Below are 20,770 nucleotides of genomic sequence, written 5' to 3'. Positions count from 1 at the left end.
GTGAAATGGCATTGCCAAAGAGCGAAGTTCAATACCAGCTCCCTAAACAAAGTGAATTATTTCAGCACCAGATGAGTCTGTAACATGTATTGATCGAACCACAAAACCTCCCGGTATTTGTTTCTCATTCTAAACAACTGCTCTAACCTTTCAGTCAAAAAGCCCTGTGAATACAAGTGCAACAGAAACTCTCCTGGGGCACTTAATAAAAATAAAAGGTTAATTCTCACTGTGTTATTTTGGCTATTGATAGTTCTGCAAGTGTAGGTCTCTGGCTCATACCTACCTACCTATGCCCTTAATCAGTCCAGTATCAAAACCCCAGTCAGAAGCTCTCTGCAGAGACAGGAGCTATCTGAGAATGAAATAAAAGGAATATGTTCAGGAAGGTTGTTGGGATTTTTTACATTCTTGCCCCACAAGTTCTTTTTCTTTTCCTTTTCCTTTTCCTTTTCCTGTTTCTTTTTCTTTTCCTTTTTCTTTTTTCTTTTTTCTTTTTCTTTTCCTTTTTCTTTTTCTTTTCCTTTTTGTTTTCCTTTTTCTTTTTCTTTTTCTTTTTCTTCTTTTTTCTTTTTCTTTTCCTTTTTCTTTTTCTTTTTCTTTTCCTTTTTCTTTTTGTTTTTGTTTTTGTTTTTGTTTTTGTTTTTCTTTTTCTTTTTCTTTTTCTTTTTCTTTTTCTTTTTCTTTTTTTCTTTTTCTTTTTCTTTTTCTTTTTCTTCTTCAATAGCAGACTGGGGAAAGACTTTGGCTATAGAAGTGATTAAATGTTTTTCTTCTCTCCAGTTTTTCATTGTCCTCCTTCAGGTAATAAGATTTGACTAATCACTATGGACCTAATTTTTGGAACTTGAACCAATTCTTCCTGCGACACAAACCAGGGCAGTCGGTTTAGACATTCACACAGGACTGTACCTGTACAGCAACGTGACACTTTTGCTGTGACTTCTGTTATCCAGCAAAGGAAACAGGAACATGGGAAGGATGATACCTGCCACCAAATCCACTCCTGGCCTTTGCAGGGGAGATGTTATTCACAAATTAATGGCTCCATCTGCTACCTTAATGAAGGTTTACAAAACACCTTAGAAATCAGCCTGTATATTAAAATTGACAGGTTCAGTGTATAGTAAATCTGGGTCTTGCTATGTACTAGGACTTAACAATCTTCAGTACCTCCCACTTCACTGCTTTCCTTTATCTGTTCCCCTGGCAGGAACTGCCACCTTTTTTTTTTTTTTTTCTCTCTCTGCCCCCTTGCAAATTGATAATATCACCTCTCCCAAGGCTAATATCCCCCTCTGCACTACAAGTACCAACCTGCCCTTCTTTCAGACCATTTAGCAGATTAAATGTGATGATATTGAACTCAGGAGTAATTGTTTTCAAGATGGAAGGTTTTTGCTTCTGTTTAAGACCTTGGGAAGCATTTGTGTGGCTAAGAGTTTGCGTGTTTGCTTTATAATAAGCTTTGCAGTGCAAGATATGATGACTTGGATCTTGTCTGACATAATTTTAGAAACATGACTAATCTTATTGAAATCAATGGTACTATTTGCCTGTCTAAAGTGATATATATATATATATTCTTTGCTGCTTTTCTGAATTTAAGCCATCAGTAGGTTCCTTGATGGACAGTAAAGACCCCCAGGGCTGATTGATTTAAATAAAGGGATTTAAGTTACAGAGCTTAAACTCACTTTCAGTCTACACAACAAAAAGCTTGATTTGAATAATCAGATTCAATCCTCCTTTGCATTTGCATTTTTAGTTATTTTGTTAAAAACCGATTGATTCTGGTGGTTTAGTAAGCACTGAGAGATGTTGATTTGCACCTGAATGTAGCCTTTGCCTTTAAATTTAGTACTTCTGTTAGGTAACTGAGAGGATAAGCTACTTAGAGAGCTTCATAATCAGAATCTATCTGTGATTTCATGACTTTAGTGTTCTGTTGTGATAGAAAATGGGAAACAGCTGTTTACAAAATGACTAATTTCTTTCTTCACTCTTTTTACAAGCTGCTTCGAGATGAAATACGAGTTTAATTAAAAAGAAGGGAAATGTCATTTTTACAAGATTTTATTACTTAAACAGAAATACCTTGAACTTATTTAGCACATTTCTCTCATCAAAACCAAGGATGTATAATCTGTAATTACTGACTTGAATTAACTAATTCTGATTACTGTATCTATCAGAAAAGATAGGATTAGAAAATCTGAGCTGCCTTCACCTATTTCTGTTCTTCACTAAAACAACTATAGAAAATCAGACTACTCTTCTTGTTTTCCATCTTTGGAGTATGCCGCTAGGGACAGACCTGAATTAATTTATTAATTCAGACCTTGTTTATATCTTTTTGTTTATCATTCAAGATTAAATGCTGAAATTGCCAGCAACTAGAATAAAAGGAAGCATAAATTTGCTGAATAAGATTCCTTCCCTCCCCACCACTTTTGCCTGTCTTCCAGTTTGGGCTTTCACCTGTCAGCTTGGGGAATATTGCAAAACTATAATTTAAAGACAACAGCTATCTAGAAAACAGAAAACCAGACCTGTGGACAGTGCTAAATGCTATTTGGTGATCTGCTTGAAACGTCTTCCAGCCAGCCAGCACAGCCTCTTCAGGACTATCACATTTCAGTCCTGCAGAAAGGCTTGGAGTCAGCAATAAGGAAAAGGAGATGGAGGCTGAGACCCAGAGCAAGGATAAGCACTGTGAGGCGGTGTCTCGTTTTCCATGCAGGAGCTTTTTGTGGAGTAGACCCACAGGAGCTGTTGCAGCCCAGCTAGCATGCCGCTACAATGTAGCCATGAGATATTTGGAAGAAAGTGTATTTTTGTTTTCACCTTTCCCATCTTCTCAGGTGTATTTTCATCTTGCATGCTATTAATGCAGAGATGTAGCACCCTGTAGTCATTTTGCGCTTTAGTGTTTCTGGTCCCCATCTTTGCTAGTGCAGTCACATGGCCTACTTGAGTCCTGGAGAAGAAGTGTCCTCTGCTGACCTTACCTGGTGATCCAGGAAGGGATCTGCACCTTCTTACCTGAGCCATCTGGTTTCAGCAAGTGCCTCCAGCGGGCAGGTGAGAAGCCTGGGCGGGCAGCCAGCCTCTCCAGGCCCCACCACCCTCCTCAGACCACATGTGGAAACAACCCCGCTGCTCTTTGGGGTGCAAAACGGGGGTTGTAGCAATTTAAAACAGAAGAGGCTGTGAAACAGCCGCTGGCCTATGCAATTTGGGGTTATTTCATTTTGTCTATGTTCTGTACAGTCTTTATGCTTTTTGATCTCACTGGAGTTCATAAAGGTTTTCTATATTGTGGTTATCTTTTAAGTATTTAGGTGTTCCATGCCTGTTCTGAGTGCTTATAAGCATTAAAAAACAGTAACAGTCCTTATAAGAAAGTTGTGAAGTTGGAGTTGTGATAGTTTCCATTTTCTGAGAAGGGAAAACAAGATTACGTGACTTGTGAAATGTTAAAGAGTAAGTAAAAGAGTAGAGATGATGGTAGAGGGCTACAAGTTAGAAGTCACCATATATCTTATGCCTGAAGTCATGTGTTTTCAGCAAAAGCCAGCAAAGACATTTTACTTTGTGTGAATGGGCAGGTAAATAAAATAAACTGTTCACAAGTACCTGCACTCAAGAGCATCCTCTTCAGCACTTAGAGCCTTGCTGTTTCTCCTGCTCTGGAGCTGGTAAAAATGCAGCTACCATTTCAAATGCAAACACTTCTGTGTGATTTTCTGTGTTTTTTATTTCGATTGCCAAAATCTGGCATCATCTGAAAGAATTCAGCAAACTAAAGCTTACCCATGTACTGGTATAAGATAATGCATAGAGAATGAAAGCTCTAAAGCTTTCATGGATGTTTGTTGTTTTAAGTCCTCTTTAATTTTGATCCATTCACCTTTTGATTCATATTTAAATTGTGTTTTGAAGTAAAAAAATTGGTCATATATTTTTAAATGATGCAGATATTCCAGCCACTACCTATCAAAGAGGTTGCCTCTCGAAGAGCTTTGTTGGAGGGAGGAGTAGTCTTACACTCTTACTGGTATTTCTCAGATAGTCATAGTTCAAAACTACTAATTCAGTAGAATTAAAGCCTTACATAGTTAATAAAAAGGTAAGGACGGTTTCTTAGCATATATCTAGCATGGATACTCAGCTGTAATTGAGTATTCTTACATAACGATAGATCAGTCTGTATCTGGGAATGAGGAAGATTATATTGAATTGTTCACATGATACTGTAATTATGGCCATAAAGCTGGTAGTAAACAAATAAATTGTGTATTTTCCTTTTACAAACACAGAAAAGGAGTAACAGCCTAGTGCACAAGGCATCAGGATTAAGGTTTAGGAGGCTCATTCTTTCCTCATCTCTTCTCCTGACCTGTGCATTTGTTTCAGTAAACCACTTGCCTGTCTGTAAATAGAGGTGTTGCAGAAAATCCCAGATTATTTGAAGATATGCAGAACAATTCTGAGTGGTTTAAGTCTGGCATCCTCAGCAATCGGTAGCTGCGGGACATCACCTGGTTTCCAGAGGGCTGGTTGACCAGAGAGTCACACTCCCAGAAGAGGCTTCAGCATTTTGAGAAGTACGCGTACTCTCTCAGCTCTCTCCTCCTGTTATTGCCTGCCTTATTTCCTAGAGACTGGATGTTCTTCCAGCAAATGACTGTCTCTGGCTGGATGTTTATGCAATGTCTGGGGCAGCAGCCTCCTGTCTATCAAATTTTGCATACTGCTGCTGAGCTGAGTGAGGTAACGAGTGTAATGTAATTGGAGTGGCTGTAGCGATATCTCAGCTCTGACTTTGAAGGTATCACTGTCTGCTGCAAAGCAGGCATGAGGATCAGCCTTCAGGCAAAGTAATCTTCCTCAATGCACTTGACAAAATCAACAAAGGACTTGGTTATGATTAATTACTTTGACCCAAAGTTTCAAGTCCCTGCTTAAATCCAGTTACGTAAAGTTGGGTTCTTGTTTCCATTTTGAGAATTGCTTAAACCTAAACATCATTCTTCTAGTCCTCCATTTCAACAGTTAGAAAATGCAAAGTATGGATCCACAAACACTTCTGCTCAAATCACTGAGGTTATATTTGACTTCTAAGTGGGATGGTTTGAAGTTAAGACATGCTAATTTGTTTTTGTAGTATCTACAAGTGAGTTCGCTGCTGAAGCTGCTGTCTGAAGTCAATTGAGATCTCTTCAGTGTGGCCCAGAAAGCCAGCCAGCCAACAGGGGCCTCATTCAGCTGCCTGATAACACAGGCATCTGATGCTATTTGAGATGACCCATGATGTCCTGCTTAGTCTGAAGCAGCTGCTTTGGAAGTGGAAGGTTCAGAGCTATGGCTGCTGTCTTCCAGAGTAAACCTTTGATCATGTTTTGAGTCTGAAAGAAGAGCCGTACCAGGGTTTCAGAGTAGAGCTGCTTGGTGATTTTCCAGCAAAACAGGTTTCTCAGATGGCATTGCTCTGACACAACGCAAAGCGAAACCTGCCACGGTTGGCTCCATTAAACGACTCATGGGAACTCAGGCATTCAGACAATGGTCCTTGGGCTCCCTGAGCAACCTGCTGACCCTGGCCATCTTTTGGGGACAGTTTTATTCTTCCATGGTCTACTTTATCTATAGGCTTCCCAGCCACCTGTGTGGAGGCTGATGTGAAGATGAGGTGGGGCTTCCCAGGTTCTCTGTGTAGCTGGATTGTTTTGAAAGGTCATTCAAAAAAATTTGGTTTCCATAGAAAGAGAAGAAGAGATCCAGGTTTTGATGCTCCTTGTGTCTGTTTACCAGCTATCTCTGCTTCTGTTCTTTACAGCATCTTGTACAAGGATACTCAGGGAAAAGCTTCTCTTTTTCCCAGAATAGGCATGAATTATTCATTTTATAAAAGTTCCTTCCCTTCAGCATTTTAGTATTTTTTTTAGTTTGAAAATTGCCTTCTGTTCTCAATTTATCAGTGTTTTGTCTTTTATTATATATTCGTATCTTTGATTCAGAAATTATTGCTCTGTAGCCACAACATTGTCAAGAGAAAGGCTTCACATTTTAACTCAGCCATTTGTTTGTAGCTGCTGTCTCTTTTAAAGAAGAAACCTAAAGATTTTATTATGAAGTGAATTTATTAAAGAATTCTCTTTCCTATGAGTTGGGGATTGAAGAGAAATTAATTTGGTGGTGCTGACTGAGTCTCTAGGGAGAACTGTATATTCAATAAAACATCTCTATCTCTTTCTGGTGTATAATCAAGGCAGAAATTGGATAGAAAGAGAGTAATAGTGAGCTACATGGGAAAGAATAGGAGAAGAGAGAGAACCCAGGTGGAAACTGGGGATTTTGAGTTTTGAGAAGGCAGAGATCTTTGACAAGCTGTGCTGCCAGACATCTCTGGCAGCTTTGGCTTCCTAGGGATCTGACAGTTGGTCCTGGCCATGGGTCTTACCAGGACTTACAGTCGGCTGTTACAGCCTCATTGATGAAAGCTTGCCGAACACATCCTTATACCTGCGTCACAGTTTCCTTGCTAGCCTTTGTTTTCATACTCAGTGTTTCAACTAATCATTTTTCGGCCGAATTTTTCGAAGCAACGATCACATCAGGAGGTCTAGACACTGCAGAAGTTACACAAGAAGTGTTGAGCACATGTAGCCCGTATCTTCAGCAGCAGGCAGTGACACTACAGCAGCTGTTGTTATTTCACCTCAAGAGTCTTGCACCAGAAAGTAACCTGGTTTTGAAATGAGTCGGTCGTTCACAGATCATAGTAATCAGCGCTCCCTGTAACACAGGTAATTTATTTCTCACAAGTTGTTTGCATCAATATTCATGGGAACACAATCCCAGCTACTCTGTTTCTGACAGTTTTCAAACTATTCCGTGTTGCAGTGGCTTTGTGTTTGCCTTTGCTCTTGAGAGTCAAGCAGTGCACCAAGGGTGGCTGGGTGTCCCCCCTCCATTAGCTGCCAGCAATTAGATGACAGACTTTGCTGTACCCAGTAACAGTAATTTCATGTTCTCATTCTTGTTGCTAAGCCCCACTGTGTATATGCGTAGTACTGTTCAGGGATCCCAGATGATCATTGTCTTCCCTGAAGAAAGACAGAAAAGGCACTAAACTGTATATGCAGAGATTTTAGTCCAGTCAGTAGAATACTAACATTTTCAAAGCATTACCAGAATAATTAACATGGAAAAAAGTAAAGGAATGCTGGCAAAAGTGCCTGAGTACCCAGGCCCAGCAGATGGCCTGTTCAGTGCTTACTGTGTCTTCCTAGTTGGAACCTGGAAAATATGTTGGTAGCCAGAGACATGTCTTGTCCTTACCCAAGTCAGGAATGGCCTGAGGGAAACTCATCCATTTAAAAAAGTGAGGCTAAAGAGCAAACACACTTCACCCTCATGCCAAAAAAACCAACCCCTGAAAGCTCCTTGAAGTCATCAGCCCATGAGCAGATTTCCCATATGAACTGACAAGTTCATGACATAATGGATGTGAGTACATGAGGTAGGACCTTCCCATCATAAAACCAGTGTCGGTGAGTGTTCCTACAGCAGTCTACTTAATGTTGCTGATGAGGGGCATTCCACCAACACTTAATGTGTTCTCCATCACAAATTGTATGGATAAAGGTGTTTTAACATGTTCTTCCTCACTATTAAGCCATTTGCCAGCATACTAGCCAGTCCTGATGCACAGCTGCCTGTTTGACCCCTCAGTCGTATCCCTCAAAACGCAACTGCAATTTCAGTCTTTGGGTTTGCCAGCTGCTTCCTGCTCTGTCCTCTTTGCCCAACCTTCTCTCCTACCATCTCTCAAGATGGCAGCATCCTGAAGTTATAAAATACAAACCAAGTATAATCAGCTGATTGACTGGGGTGAGGGGAAGCTATTCCAGAGTAAGAACTCCTCTGATACCATAGGTTGTATCACTACTGCTTTTTCAATCATATGGCAAACTGTGTCAACCGATGCAATTGGAATTATATGCATGCTGCCCATGTGAACTGTTCATCACAGTGTTTAAGACACAGCAAGGTTCTCACTGTTTGCTGGTAGTTAACTGAAGATGGTACTGGGAAAAAGAATGGATTGCAGAAGAGGAATTATAGGAGCTTGTTAGTTTTGTTTCTGTTCCAGTTTTCTGTAGTTTCTGATGTACATACCATACTGTCTACCCAGGATGCCGAGCTATGAATTCAGGTGAAGGTGGAACTGGATGAGTACCTGGATTAATAAGAAAAGTGCCACAAAGCCATAATGCACAACTGATGCAGGCGCATCGTTTCCAAAGAGTTAAGCTGTTGCGCGTGTTGTAGACAAATGAAAAGCATGTGACATTTCATAGAGACATGGCTATAGGGCCTGACTCGTCGGCTAACACATTTTGTGAGCATTAGCACCTAGTATTGACAAGACTATATGGCACTTAAAAATGCATTAATCGAAATGCATTAACTGGCAAGTCTTAAAAACACAAAACTAAACCACAAACCCCCTTAGTATGTGTCCTAGCTTTCATAGAATAGAATATTTCATTTCATGCTGAAGGAAAAGTATTCTACATTAATGATTTACTATTGGTGAATATTTTAAAAAAAAGAATTAGTAGAGCTTCTGTAAAAAAAAAACAACCAACATATCTTTCTTTGGGAATAGGTAGTACTGAAATAATGTCATTTTGTGTACATAGACTGCATTTTGCTTAAATCAGCTGGTCACATGCTATCTTTTCTCTCCTTCCACAGCCTACACATGTAATAAGCAATATTTCAATCTGACCTTTATTTACTGTTGAAGGGATATTGCAATCAAATAGTTAATTGCAAAGGAAAGTGAAATACATGATCAATACTGTAACAAGCAAAAGGAATTGCACATGCAGAATTTCATTAGGAAGAAGTTAAGCAGAAATCAGTTTTACTTGGCTATGACAAAGGTATCAATTACAGTTGCTTGGATACTAATAATACAATAATATGTAAACAAAAATCCAATTTAAAAAAAGTTCAGCACAAATAAGTTGGTAACTGAAGAGAGAAGAAGCATTGTGCAGTTTATGGGAATCCCTCTTGTCTTAGGACAAGTCCAGCCAAATCATGAACATGATGTTACGGATTCTATATGTGTGTGTGTGTGTGTATATATATGTATGTATATGTATATATATGTATATATATTATTCTGTTATTGTTTGGGTTTGGGTTTTTTTGGGGTTGTTTTGTTTTTTAATTCTGGCAGTGTGTAGAGTATCCTCCTCTGTGATTTGAATGATACTTATCACTGCCTGTCTACCTGCAACTTTTGGTATAATACTTCAGAATCTCAAAGGTGGGAACTTGCTCCCATTTGTATAGAGCATCATGACAAACATCCTGGGGTTTATAGATCAAGGTATTCAAGTGCTGGCTGGTGATTTCGCTGGCTTCTTATCAGGTGCTGTCCTTCCTAGAAGGCCATTGGCGTCACAGAATGGGTCAGATGTGTTGCTTTGGACAGTAGTCTCCTGCTTGTGGTAATTTTCCAAGAGCTTTGTGGTTTCTCCTCATTTTTTGATGGGCTATCATGTGGTAAAAGGAGAGCTATGGGGTTCCCAGGAAAGCTGGCAACTAGGATGAGGCTGCCACTGCTGGAACAAGTCAACCTGCTCCCTGTCCACTCATGAATTGCTCCAGTGGTTGCAACCTGTTGCCAGCTTCTTTCTTCCCAAGAGGTCCTCAGGTGCTGGTACACAGGCAGGACATGTATGGATGTGTCTGTGTGTCTCTGTGGGCTGCAGTTTAACTATGGGTGTGTAGTAGATCCAAGACTTTGGGAAAGAGCCTTGATGGTGTATGGGCAGGTGGACATACAGTGCTTTCATAGTAGGTATGAGCATGATCCAGAGATGGAATCACAGCAAGTACTTTTCTTCCAGCCTCTCAAAACAGGTAGGTCATCCACCCAGCTGGAAGGCCAGGGTACTCCTGGTGTAGAGTTTCCCTTTTACTTTCATTAAAACAGAAAACACGCCAGAACAATGAAGAGAGAGATCCTCAAGTAATGGAACATTAAAGCTTTCAGCATTAATTAGGCACTAAGAAGATGGGATAAGACAATTAATTAATCATACATATGCAACTCTGCTCCCTGTTGCACTGGAAAAATTGTTTTCCTTTAACTGAAATTATTATGCACTAATTGCTTAATGTATTATAGTGGGGTTTTTTCCCTTATGTGTTTAGATAATTGCTTTTAGCAACAGGTGATAGAAACTAAATAGGAATTTTTCACAGAACCTTCCACTCAGTGTATTAGATATGGTGGACAGGATTAAAAACAAATTAAATCTTGGGGCAAGTTACATAAGCTGACCTTAATGGATGGTGACAATGTCACTGTGCTTATAGACTGGTCACAATGTGGCCATGTAAGTGCATTTATTCATGTCTAAGCCTGTTCAATATTTTCTTTGTATTGAAGAATAGAAAACATTTGCTACATAAAATGGTTTGGTAAAGGTCTACTAGGGCTGCATGAATAAAAACAATAGCTGACTTTCAACTTGTACACTGCTTTTATTTAAAATATTTAATATTATTTGAAATGGAATGGAATGGAATGGAATGGAATGGAATAGAATAGAATAGAATAGAATAGAATAGAATAGAATAGAATAGAATAGAATAGAATAGAATAGAATAGAATAGAATAGAATAGAATAGAATAGAATAGAAAGACTAGAGTATTTCAGTTGGAAGGGACCTACAATGATTATCTAGTCCAATTGCTCACAAATTTGGGACTGACCAAAAATTAAAGCATGTTGTTAAGGGCATTGTCTAAATGCCTCTTAAACACTGACAGACTTGGGGTATTGACCTCCTCTCTAGGAAGCCTGTTCCAGTGTTTGGCCACCCTCTTGGTATAGATCCCCTCTGGTGGGGAGCTAACCTGACATATCATCAAAAAATAAAGAACCTGATAAATACTGCATATGATAGAAGAGACTTCCCATTGAATCAGCAAAAGCACGTAGCATTTCTGATGCTGTAGGAAGATCCATACAGACCAATGTCTGAGGCTGCAGAGAGCCCTGCTCATAAGAACATAATCACATGAATTCCACCCACAGAAATTTTTTTTAAAGCATTTCCGTTTTGAGCTGTTGTTAAGATTTGGTAGTCATCGACACTGACATTTATGCTTGTTTGTGCTGGGGAGCTGGAGAACTCAGGAACATAACGTCCAGTGAACCATCACATGAGCTAATGGTTTGTCTGTGTCACTAAATTTTTAAGTACAGCAGTATGTTAAAAAAACTTTTGGTTTCTTTCTGTCATCCAGAGTGAGTGGTATAAAATATGAATGCTTGCATTCATCATTTTTCTGCTGCTTTACAGTATTAAGGTATTTTATATTGCAGCATAGCTGATTGTGATAGTAGCCACTATATGAGCATGTGGAATCCAACTTTTTGGAGTCATCCTGATCATGTGAAGAATTATGCACGCACATATCTTTATGTTGTTTACATAATGTACTGGATGGGAATAGAACTATTTTTCATAATATAAAGAAGGGTGAAAAAGCAGTAGTAGAGTATAAAACTAAAGTAAATAGGCACATTGTGTTTCTAGATGGTATCTAACTGTCCAGTCATCTTCTTAAAAATAAAAAATATTCCAGCAGTTACCTGAACTGACTTTTTTTTATGTACTGACTGATGCTTTGCTGAGAGAACAGCCTGTTGGATGGCTGAGTTATCATCTTATTTCATTCAGTGTTATTTGGAACATGACATGCTGCCTTTGTGTGGTAACTGGCAGCAAAAGCTGGCTATTCCGTGGCCGCTGAAGGAAAGCACAGTGGTACTACCACTCCTTGCAGCCTGTTGGCATCAGTTTTCCTTCAGCTTAAACACTTTTGATCAAGGGCTTGGCATGGAGTGGAGCATTCGTATTGTAGGGTATATTGCTTCAGCAGTTCACTTTTGGGGGAACGTGCCTGTGGTCACACAGGGGATGGATTTCCTTCACAGATGCTGAGGGTGCTCTGCCTGGGCACCAGCTGGAGAGGTCGCAGTTTGGGTAACCTTGACTTATTGTGTGATTGTGTGACATGGCTCTAGTTTATTTGTAAATGAAACCAAATGCCAGATGCATCATATAAATAAATTATTTTTAGTAAGTTGTATTTATGCACAGTGAGAAAACAGTGTTGTTTCTTTTTAAAATATCATAACCTTGTCACAAAAAGCTTCAAATTACTTAGATTTGTATTTTCATTAAGGCACTGAGTAACCTGTTCAATACTGTCTCTTTCACCAAGTGAGTTCTTTAGGAAAAGGCATCCTGTCAGGTGCAGCGGACAAAGCTATGAGCAGCACTGGCACTGTTAATGACTCAGAATGACTGCAAGGACTGTACAATGATACATTATTATGTAGTAGGCGTTGATTAATTATATCACTGATAAAAATGAAACATATCAAACATTGTGTTTTAAATATGTCCTTCAACGAAAGAAAAAAAAAAACATTTAAATAATTTCAGTGATAGCTGTGTGATCCTTCTGAAGGCAAAATGGAAATGTTTTGCATATCCTCAGGATGAAAGGAGTTATCACTCTAAGCTATTAAATTTCATTTAATACTCATGGTCTGTCAGACATTGCAGATCTTTCACCATTTTGCTTTACAACACTGCAGAATTCTGAAAACTATTGGAAAATGTAATTCCCTGGTTTACCTGCCTGCTGGGATTGAACTACGGAATCTTAATTTGCTGTTGTACTTTCCATGATCCTTTGCTCGTGTCATATTGTTGTAACAATGAACACATTGCACGTACAGCATAGCCTTCATCTTCTTAAGGCAGAGTATAGACCCTTTCATCCCTGCAAAATGAATAATTAAACTAGGATTATAATATTTGTGTTTGCTTTTGGGTTTATTAGCTCTAACTGTGAAAACTAAATAAATTATTTTGTATGCTCCTCCTGACTGGCTCCTGAAAAAATGGACCAGAGTTTTCCATATATCTGTTCTGTGGCTTTAATCTATCTCAAAATAGCACTGTTGTGGAAACAAAGTCTACTTTGCGGGTTGAATAAGTGGCATTTTTATCATTGCCACCATGAGGTTTGCATAAGAACTACAAGTTTGATGCAAAACTAGGGAAGCTGATTGTCATTGGTAAGGTCCCATGGTGTAATGTAATTATTTTATTATACCTGTCTCATCTGAATTTGTTATGTTTTTTTTGTTTGCTTGTTTCTGCAGACTCCAGAGGAAGGAGCCTCTACAACCATCTATGCAGCAGCGTCGCCTGAGATGGAAGGAGTGGGCGGCTGCTACCTTTACAATGAGGAAAGGACAAAATCTGCTGACGTAGCATATGATGAGGAGCTGCAGAGAAGGCTCTGGACAGAAAGCTGCAAAATGGTTGGGATTTCTGATGAATCCAGCAGAATTCCCTAGAAGAAGCCACTTCCAGCTGGGTAAATGAAATACATTGACAAGCATTTTAGGTGAATTCTTGCAGCATCAGTCATCATCCTGGAAATCACTGTTCAGTCCCAAAGGCAAACATGAACAGCTCTGTTCATCACTTGAACCCCTAGTCTGCTAGGGTGTGGGGGGAATATTCCCACAGAAAGATGTAGTGGTTGGTTTTAAATCTAACCATCAGTTTTGTAAATCATGATGTTTCAGTCTGTGATTAAAATACAATCTTTAACCTTGTGCACAGTTGAGTTTTCATTTTTTGTTCAACAAAAGAAAAGACATTCCCTGGTGAGCATGTTGTGTCTGTGGCGTGTTGAACTAAGGCACCTTTGTTACATACAACTAACTCATTTCTAATCAGTTTTAAAAGTTTCAGCTTTTTTCCTTAAGCTTCATTAATCTTTAAGACTCTTTATAATGAATGTCAGCTTGTTCTAATGCAGGCATTTGGCATTCATGATGATTATGTTGTTTCTATCACAACATCAGTTTTATGTGTCAAGTTTTATCCAGAGGTATTAACTGAAAGTCAGAACCAAAAAAAAAAATGTAAATAAGGTCTTCAGACAAGATATTGAATTCATTTGTTTTCAGTTCGAGTGCAGCTCTCCATTGAAGGTGAGCCATAAGTGTAAGGAAGGGATCAAACATCATAACGGTGACACTGGTTTCAGCAGAGGATGAAGTCGGCCTGTTGTCTTGGCTGTGGGCTAAGATTACTTGTCCCCTTTTTTCCTGGACCCATGTAAAGTTGCATCCACAACTTCATGCATTTTCTTTGGCAAGGAGATTCACTCATCTACTGCTCGTTGCATGAAGAATCACCTCCTTTCATTGGTTTTGAAACTAGTTTGTATGAATCCAAAAACTAGAGTTCATGGTTTGGAAGAGGCAGCAGACAGTTAATGCCAGTCCACTTTTGTCACATTGCTAATGGTTTGGGAGACTTCCAGCATGTCCCCATTAAACTATCTCTTTGCCGTATTGAAGAGTAGCTCCTGCCTACTCATCCAACTTACACAGCAGCAACAGGATATTTTCCCTTTTGTTGTATTTCTTTCCTAAAACTTCCTAACAGATTCCTAACAGCTGTTTTATTTTTAAATTTATTTTACTTTCTCCGAGTGTGGAGCTGATATTTTTTCTGAAACTATTTTTGGTAAACCTAAGATTTCTCTTCTGAGTGGCATAGTGGTCAGTTCAGACACCATCAGTTTCAAACATGCTTCAGTGTGTACAGTTCAGGGAACTCTACCTATGTCTGCCGAAGTGAAGCTTCAAGGATGATGTCCACATCCATGGAGTAAAGAACAAGACAGACATGTGGCAATATAAAGATAATCTGAGTTTCTACAAGCTCAAATAAGTAAAAGAAAAAAAGAAAAAATGAAATATAAATAATATATAATATAATAAATTAAAAAAGAAAGAAAAAAAGCGCATTGAAGATGATAGACACAACATTCTAACAGCGAAGGTGATAAACCACAAGAATAATTTACCAAGAAACTTCCCCTGGAAGTTTCAGTCAAGGTTAGAAGTCTCCCCAAAACATCTAGAAGGCTCCTTGGAGACCTTATAGCAGACTTCCAGTGTGGAGGGGCTCTTTATCAGGGAGTGTAGCAATAGGATGACAGGGTAATGTTTTTAAACTAAAAGAGGTAATATTTAGATTAGACATTAGGAAGAAATTCTTCACTGTGAGGGTGGTGAAGCACTGGAACAGGTTGCCCAGAGAAGCTGCGGGTGCCCCATCCCTGGAAGTGTGCAAGGCCAGGCTGGATGGGGCTTCGAGCAACCTGGTCTAGTGGGAGGTGTCCCTGCCCATGGCAGGGAGCTGGAACTAGATGATCTTTAAAGGTCCCTTCCAACCCAAACCATTCTGTGATTCTATGATCTTTCCCTCAGTGAGAGAAACTTTCCAGGCATGGATTCTGTGACTAGGGAGCATAAAGTCTTGCTGTTAATAGAGTAATCTCTACCCTGCTCCCATCTCATTTATTTTAGGTGTCATCTGAAAAAAAACAGCATAATCTTATAAATGGCCTTGCATTTCCTTTTTGAAGATAGACACAGCCACAGCAAAATAGACCGATAGGTGGACATAAAGCTTGTATTCACTTTGGGGCACTGGAAATCACTGCATGGCAGAATTAAGTGCAAACACAATGTTGTGCTCTTATTTGCAGCAGACTAGAAACAATACAAACATGTTCCTGTGCACTGAACCCTGACTAATATCCCTTTTGGGCTTTTTAGCTCAAACCTGGTAGTTCACTGTCCGTTTCTCCAGCCTTTGGTTCAGAGAGAGAACACATCTAACTGAAAGGAAGCATGCTAATATGTCCAGAAACTAGCAAGGAGATGCAAAGACAAAAAAAACATAGTATGAACAAAGAAAAGCAGATGAGAGCAAAAATAATAAAAAATCTGAAGGAGAGCATATCTCCTCTCAAAATTAAGTCATGCATGATTTATTCCTAGCTCCTCAGAGTTAGTATATACAAGGGCTAGCAGCAGGAAATTTATCACTCAATCACTATAGCACTTTCTCTGTACGACTGGCTGAGGTTGTTGGGTTTTTTTAGTTGGGTTTTTTTTGGTAAGTGAACGTAGTGCTTGTGAAATGTGCCAGACTGACACTCTGGGAACTGAATTCCTCTGTTTATTCACGGATTGTGCACAGGATGCAGTAAGCCTGCTAGACAGCCAACATTTTGATGTTGCCATAGCATTCCCACAGAACATCACTGCTGCTACAAGTATGTCCAGGATTACTCAAACTAGATGGGACCAAATTACCTTCAATTTTGACTCTCTCAAAGCTCCAAAATATTCACACAACCAGTTTCAAGTGGCATAGGGATTGGTAAAATAGCAAACACTAAAGAGAGCTACTCACACTTTCAGTGTAATCTGAACCACTTTGTTAGCAGTCTCAGTCCAATGAAATCTGTTTTAAACAACACTGAAAACATGGTTTGTGACAACCAAGAACACAGATTGTGTCTGCATGAAGCAGGGGGAAAAGTGTCCTAAAACCAGGGATTTTTAGAGCGGTGCAATGCTATGAAGATAAACTTGAACTGGTTGCAAAAAGAGTTCTCTCAGGAACTAAAGGCAGAGCTGTGCCAGCTCTGCAATGTCACATAAGCACATGAGATTGTCTCGAGAAAACTCCAGTGTTGTCACAAAGTGCTGCATGTCACTGGGAGCACTTGCTTGTGGTACTGCTGCAAAAATCAAAAATAATCCTTAGCATATCTATTTAGGGGGGAAATATATATATATGAAGCATGTAGAAAGAGGACAATTATTTTGCTTCACACAGAAACGGTAAGAGCTGATTTCACATTTTAAGGACACAGAATGTCTGGATATCTGAGAAACCCTATGTTTCCCTTCACTAATGACGTGTTTGAGAGAGAGCCTGAGCCCTTGTAGCAGTTCTATACATATAAAAAAAATAAATACCTGAGAGCTTTTTAACCTTGCAAAGAAAGGCAAAACAAGCTCCAATAATTGTAAATTGAAGTTAGAGAAATTAACCTTCCAACATGAAAGCAGATCCTCTCTCTGTGGGAGTAACCACATATCGGAACACATACACCTGATATCTGAAGATAAAGAAAAGATGCCTCTGAAAAGATACCTGGCAAGGAGGCCATGTAGGCTGCTAAGCAAGGTAGGTCAGTCACAGTGAAGTCATACTTAGATTCTGCCTCATGTCCTGAGTGACAGCACTTATTTTGATTTGTATGAGAGTGACCCATTGCTCATAACTTCTAAAATGGGTATTTCCATGCTAGTACTCCACCCAGGCTAATGTTTAATTAAAAAATCTGGGTGACTTTACCTAGTCTCAAAAAGGCACACAAGATCTGCAGTCCAGTTCAAGTCTGAGATCAACAGAAGCATCCACTAAAGGCCACCATGGGCTGATACTAGTCCTTTTGGTGAAGGAGTAAAACCATTTCAAACTAATATCTTATTCTTTTTTTAAAAAGGGTTGGGGTTTTTTTTCAGCTCCTGTGGGGAAAAAAAATCTTAAAAAAGGACAAAAAAGATTAATACTGTTTTGAAGTATAGCACACAAAAAATGGTATAGCTCTTACTGCAATGAATGTAGTCATCTAGGAATTTGATAAGACAATGTTTTTTAAACAGTGAACTTGCACAGGAAATAAATAATGTGCTGACAAAGAGCCGTAAGTTTCTTAGAAAAAATGTTAACTTCTTCATTAACCAACTAGTTTATTTGTAAAAAGACTTGGTTTGTGGGGACATTAATTAGGTACTGAAAGAGTAAGTGCTGTGATTCATGTGTGAATACACTGTTATTTGCACGTAATAGTTACATCCTTGCTTCCAGTTCAAAATTGATGTTAAGCCTAAATGTGGAACCTCTAGCCACACTTTCACAATCATATTTTATAAATATCTGAACTTTATAGTTCAATTTTTGCACAGCTATCAATTACTTTAGTACACAGTGAGAAGTGATATACCATAGAAACAAAATACTTCATTATTTAACATCAGGCTTCTTACTGCCTCTTCTAAATGCATGATAGTGCTAGTCGTAAATATAACACATGGCAGTCTTAAATCCGCATCCTTAATAAGCTATCTACATGCAAGCTTTGGCTCTTGTACAGTTCGGATGTTAGGCTGTCCTTAGTCATTGTATGATGTGGTTTGTGCTCCAGCTCCCTCCATGGAAAGACAAAATCGGATTCCAGTGAAGTTAACATGAAATCTGTCACAGATAAGATAAGACACATGATTTTAAGAGAGCAAAGGCTGACTACACTGACCAATCTGCAGCAGTTGCAGAATTCAGTGCAAAAGGTGAAGTGTATTGTACGACGTCAGGCCAGGCAAGATAAGCCATTATTATGAACAATTTTTGGAAGGTAGTTTTATTCCTTTTTAAAGCAAACCCACTGTGTTTTAGCAATCCACTGTGGTAATATCGAGAATGCTGTGACCATTGTCAGGAGGAAAACGGACAGGTGGCCAAGAGTGCTGTTTCCAGATGCAGGTAGTTAGTGGTTCCCATACCGTACCCATCAACTCTTGTTAGCATCTCTCCCTTTGGAAATGGACCTGAGGCAAGAGTTCCCTTCACACAGGAAATCAGGAAGAGGCAAAAAGTAGCAGTGATCATCAGTTATTTAGACAAACGCTGTCTAGTTTGAAACCAATTGCCTTAAAGTGAAAGATTTCCCAATCCCAGAAAAGGAAAAGGAGAAGAAAAAAGAAAAAGGAAAAAAAGAAAGTAAAAGTGAAAAGGGCCCAGAAACAGGCTATGGCACTTTTGGAGTAATATTAAACCTGGTCACCTCTCCACAGACAGAATGCAAGCGGTGTTAAGATGGTAAGCAGGCTTATGTCCTTTGCAGAGACCAAAGACCCCTCAACCTTTAAAATGCTTGAACCCTTAAAATGAGCTCAAGTAACATCCCTGTTAGTTTGCAAACAAAGGGATCGGTTTAATCTATTATTTACCTTCCCTTTTCTGATACTAGTAACAAGATTTTTTCCAGCTTGCCCATATTTATGGAATCTGTAATTTAGTCCATATTGATCTGCATATATTCAAGATCTCTGATGTATCTAAGACTTTTTTAACAATACTAAAGGAAAAAAACAAATTTCTTGTAAAAATTACAGGATAGCTGAAGGCCAAATCCTGCATTCTTTTCTCAGGGAAAACTTCCATTGAAGACAACGTTGGTTCTTTACAAGAAAGCTAATGCTGTGCTCACAAAAGTTAATGTAAAATATTTGCACAGAACTTTTCTCTTAACTACATTGTACAGATGTGCTGAAGTTAATGAGACATCCCAGCATCGCTGTAGAAAGACATGTGAAGAAGCTATAAAGACCTGTTATCATTTAAATTTGATAATGCCTGAGAAAATTATCTCTGGAGCAAAAGAGCCTTCATGCTTCTATTGATATATTAAAGCCCTCTCTTTGTCTCAAAGAGATTAATCTAAAAAAATGTGCAATCTAAAGATTCCACTGATAGGGTATATTGAGAAAAGAGAATAGCAGTCATCTCACTTAAAATAAATCACCTAAAAGCAGGACAGATAGTTTAAGCCAGTCAGTTAGGCTCCGTCTGTGGTCAGTAAGTGTAATACTTCTGTGGGACAATTCCTCTGACCTATTGAGTGTGAAATGAGTCATGATGGCATCTCTCTGGCCAGAGAAGGAAAATTGACAAGTAGTCTCAGGTAAATGTCCAGTGCCTGTATGTTGTCAACTCTTGTTGGCTCAGCCAGCTCTACATGCAATCAAACTGCGTAAGAAAAAAGGTTTCCTTTTCTGCTTGGTGTCCTCCTCTCTGCCCCGCCCCCCCCCCCCGTTCATGTTTTCTTAGCTCAAAAGGCACCATAGCAATCTTATGGTTTGATCTTCTGGACAAAAAGATCAGCTTGTTCTGATTTGAACTGGATTGCCTCTTCTAGATAGTCATCAGTCCTTGTTTAAAATTTTCCAGTGAAACATAGAGTACCTTGGATATATTCTTTCCAGTCATAAACTACCCTGAGCTTACAAGCCAGAGCTTTATTTCACATCTGAATAGGAGTAGCCTTTTAGCTCCCAGCTATTTGATCTAGTTACACTTTCATCTGCTGAGCTGAAGAACCTGTGTTCTGATCCCAGTGAAGATGGCCAGTCAGGGAAGAAGTCATCTCTTGGTGTATTTTTAATAACCTAGCTTGATTAAGTTCTTCAAATCTTTCATTAGAAGTTGTGTTTTACATCTTGTAATAATTTTCCAGTCTCTTTGTGAATCTCATCCAGTTTTTCAACTTCCCTCCGGCTTTCAAGATCTCAACAGCTGAATATACACAAGTGATCTAGCCTCAATAGTCAGCTTATTTTTCCTCTGTTCCTACACCCCAAGGCAATGTGGACCTTCTTCCCTGAAACATCATAGAGGAGCTTAGATTTGGAGACTCTATAAGCCTCTTTCAGACCCATAAATACAGCCCACTTCATTTGTTTCATGATGTATGATCTAATAGAAATCTGAATGCTTCTTTTATTGTGATTTATTTCCACTCTTAAAGCCCTAAATTTGCACTAAAGAGTGCTTGGGTGGATTTTGGAGCTTTTGAGTCAGGAAGTGCAACAGGCATCAAGAGTCAAGGCACTGACATCATGAAAACATGCCATAGTTCAGCAATTAAAACCATAGATAAAGTATTAAGTAGTGACCTGCCTTATCTAGAACATAACTAATT

The 20,770-nt window shown here is 39.0% G+C and overlaps 1 protein-coding gene across 4 annotated transcripts in view; it reads left to right on the top strand.

The window, feature by feature from the left end:
* DHRSX (dehydrogenase/reductase X-linked) overlaps nt 1–13,745 on the top strand; it is a 167,954-nt gene extending 154,209 nt beyond the window's left edge. For 3 of the 4 annotated variants that reach the window (XM_056327398.1, XM_056327397.1, XM_056327399.1), the window contains one exon: nt 13,284–13,745. In XM_056327398.1, coding sequence (XP_056183373.1) covers nt 13,284–13,481 — 198 coding nt within the window. In that variant the 3' untranslated portion in view covers nt 13,482–13,745. The remainder of the gene's footprint in view (nt 1–13,283) is intronic. The other variant, XM_056327400.1, reaches the window with a different exon arrangement.
* The last annotated feature ends 7,025 nt before the right edge of the window (nt 13,746–20,770 follow it).

This window comes from Falco biarmicus, chromosome 2 (assembly GCF_023638135.1).
Source record: "Falco biarmicus isolate bFalBia1 chromosome 2, bFalBia1.pri, whole genome shotgun sequence".
NCBI lineage: Eukaryota > Metazoa > Chordata > Aves > Falconiformes > Falconidae > Falco > Falco biarmicus.
Note: the sequence above shows the minus strand (reverse complement) of the source record. Positions and strands in the feature narration are given on the sequence as shown.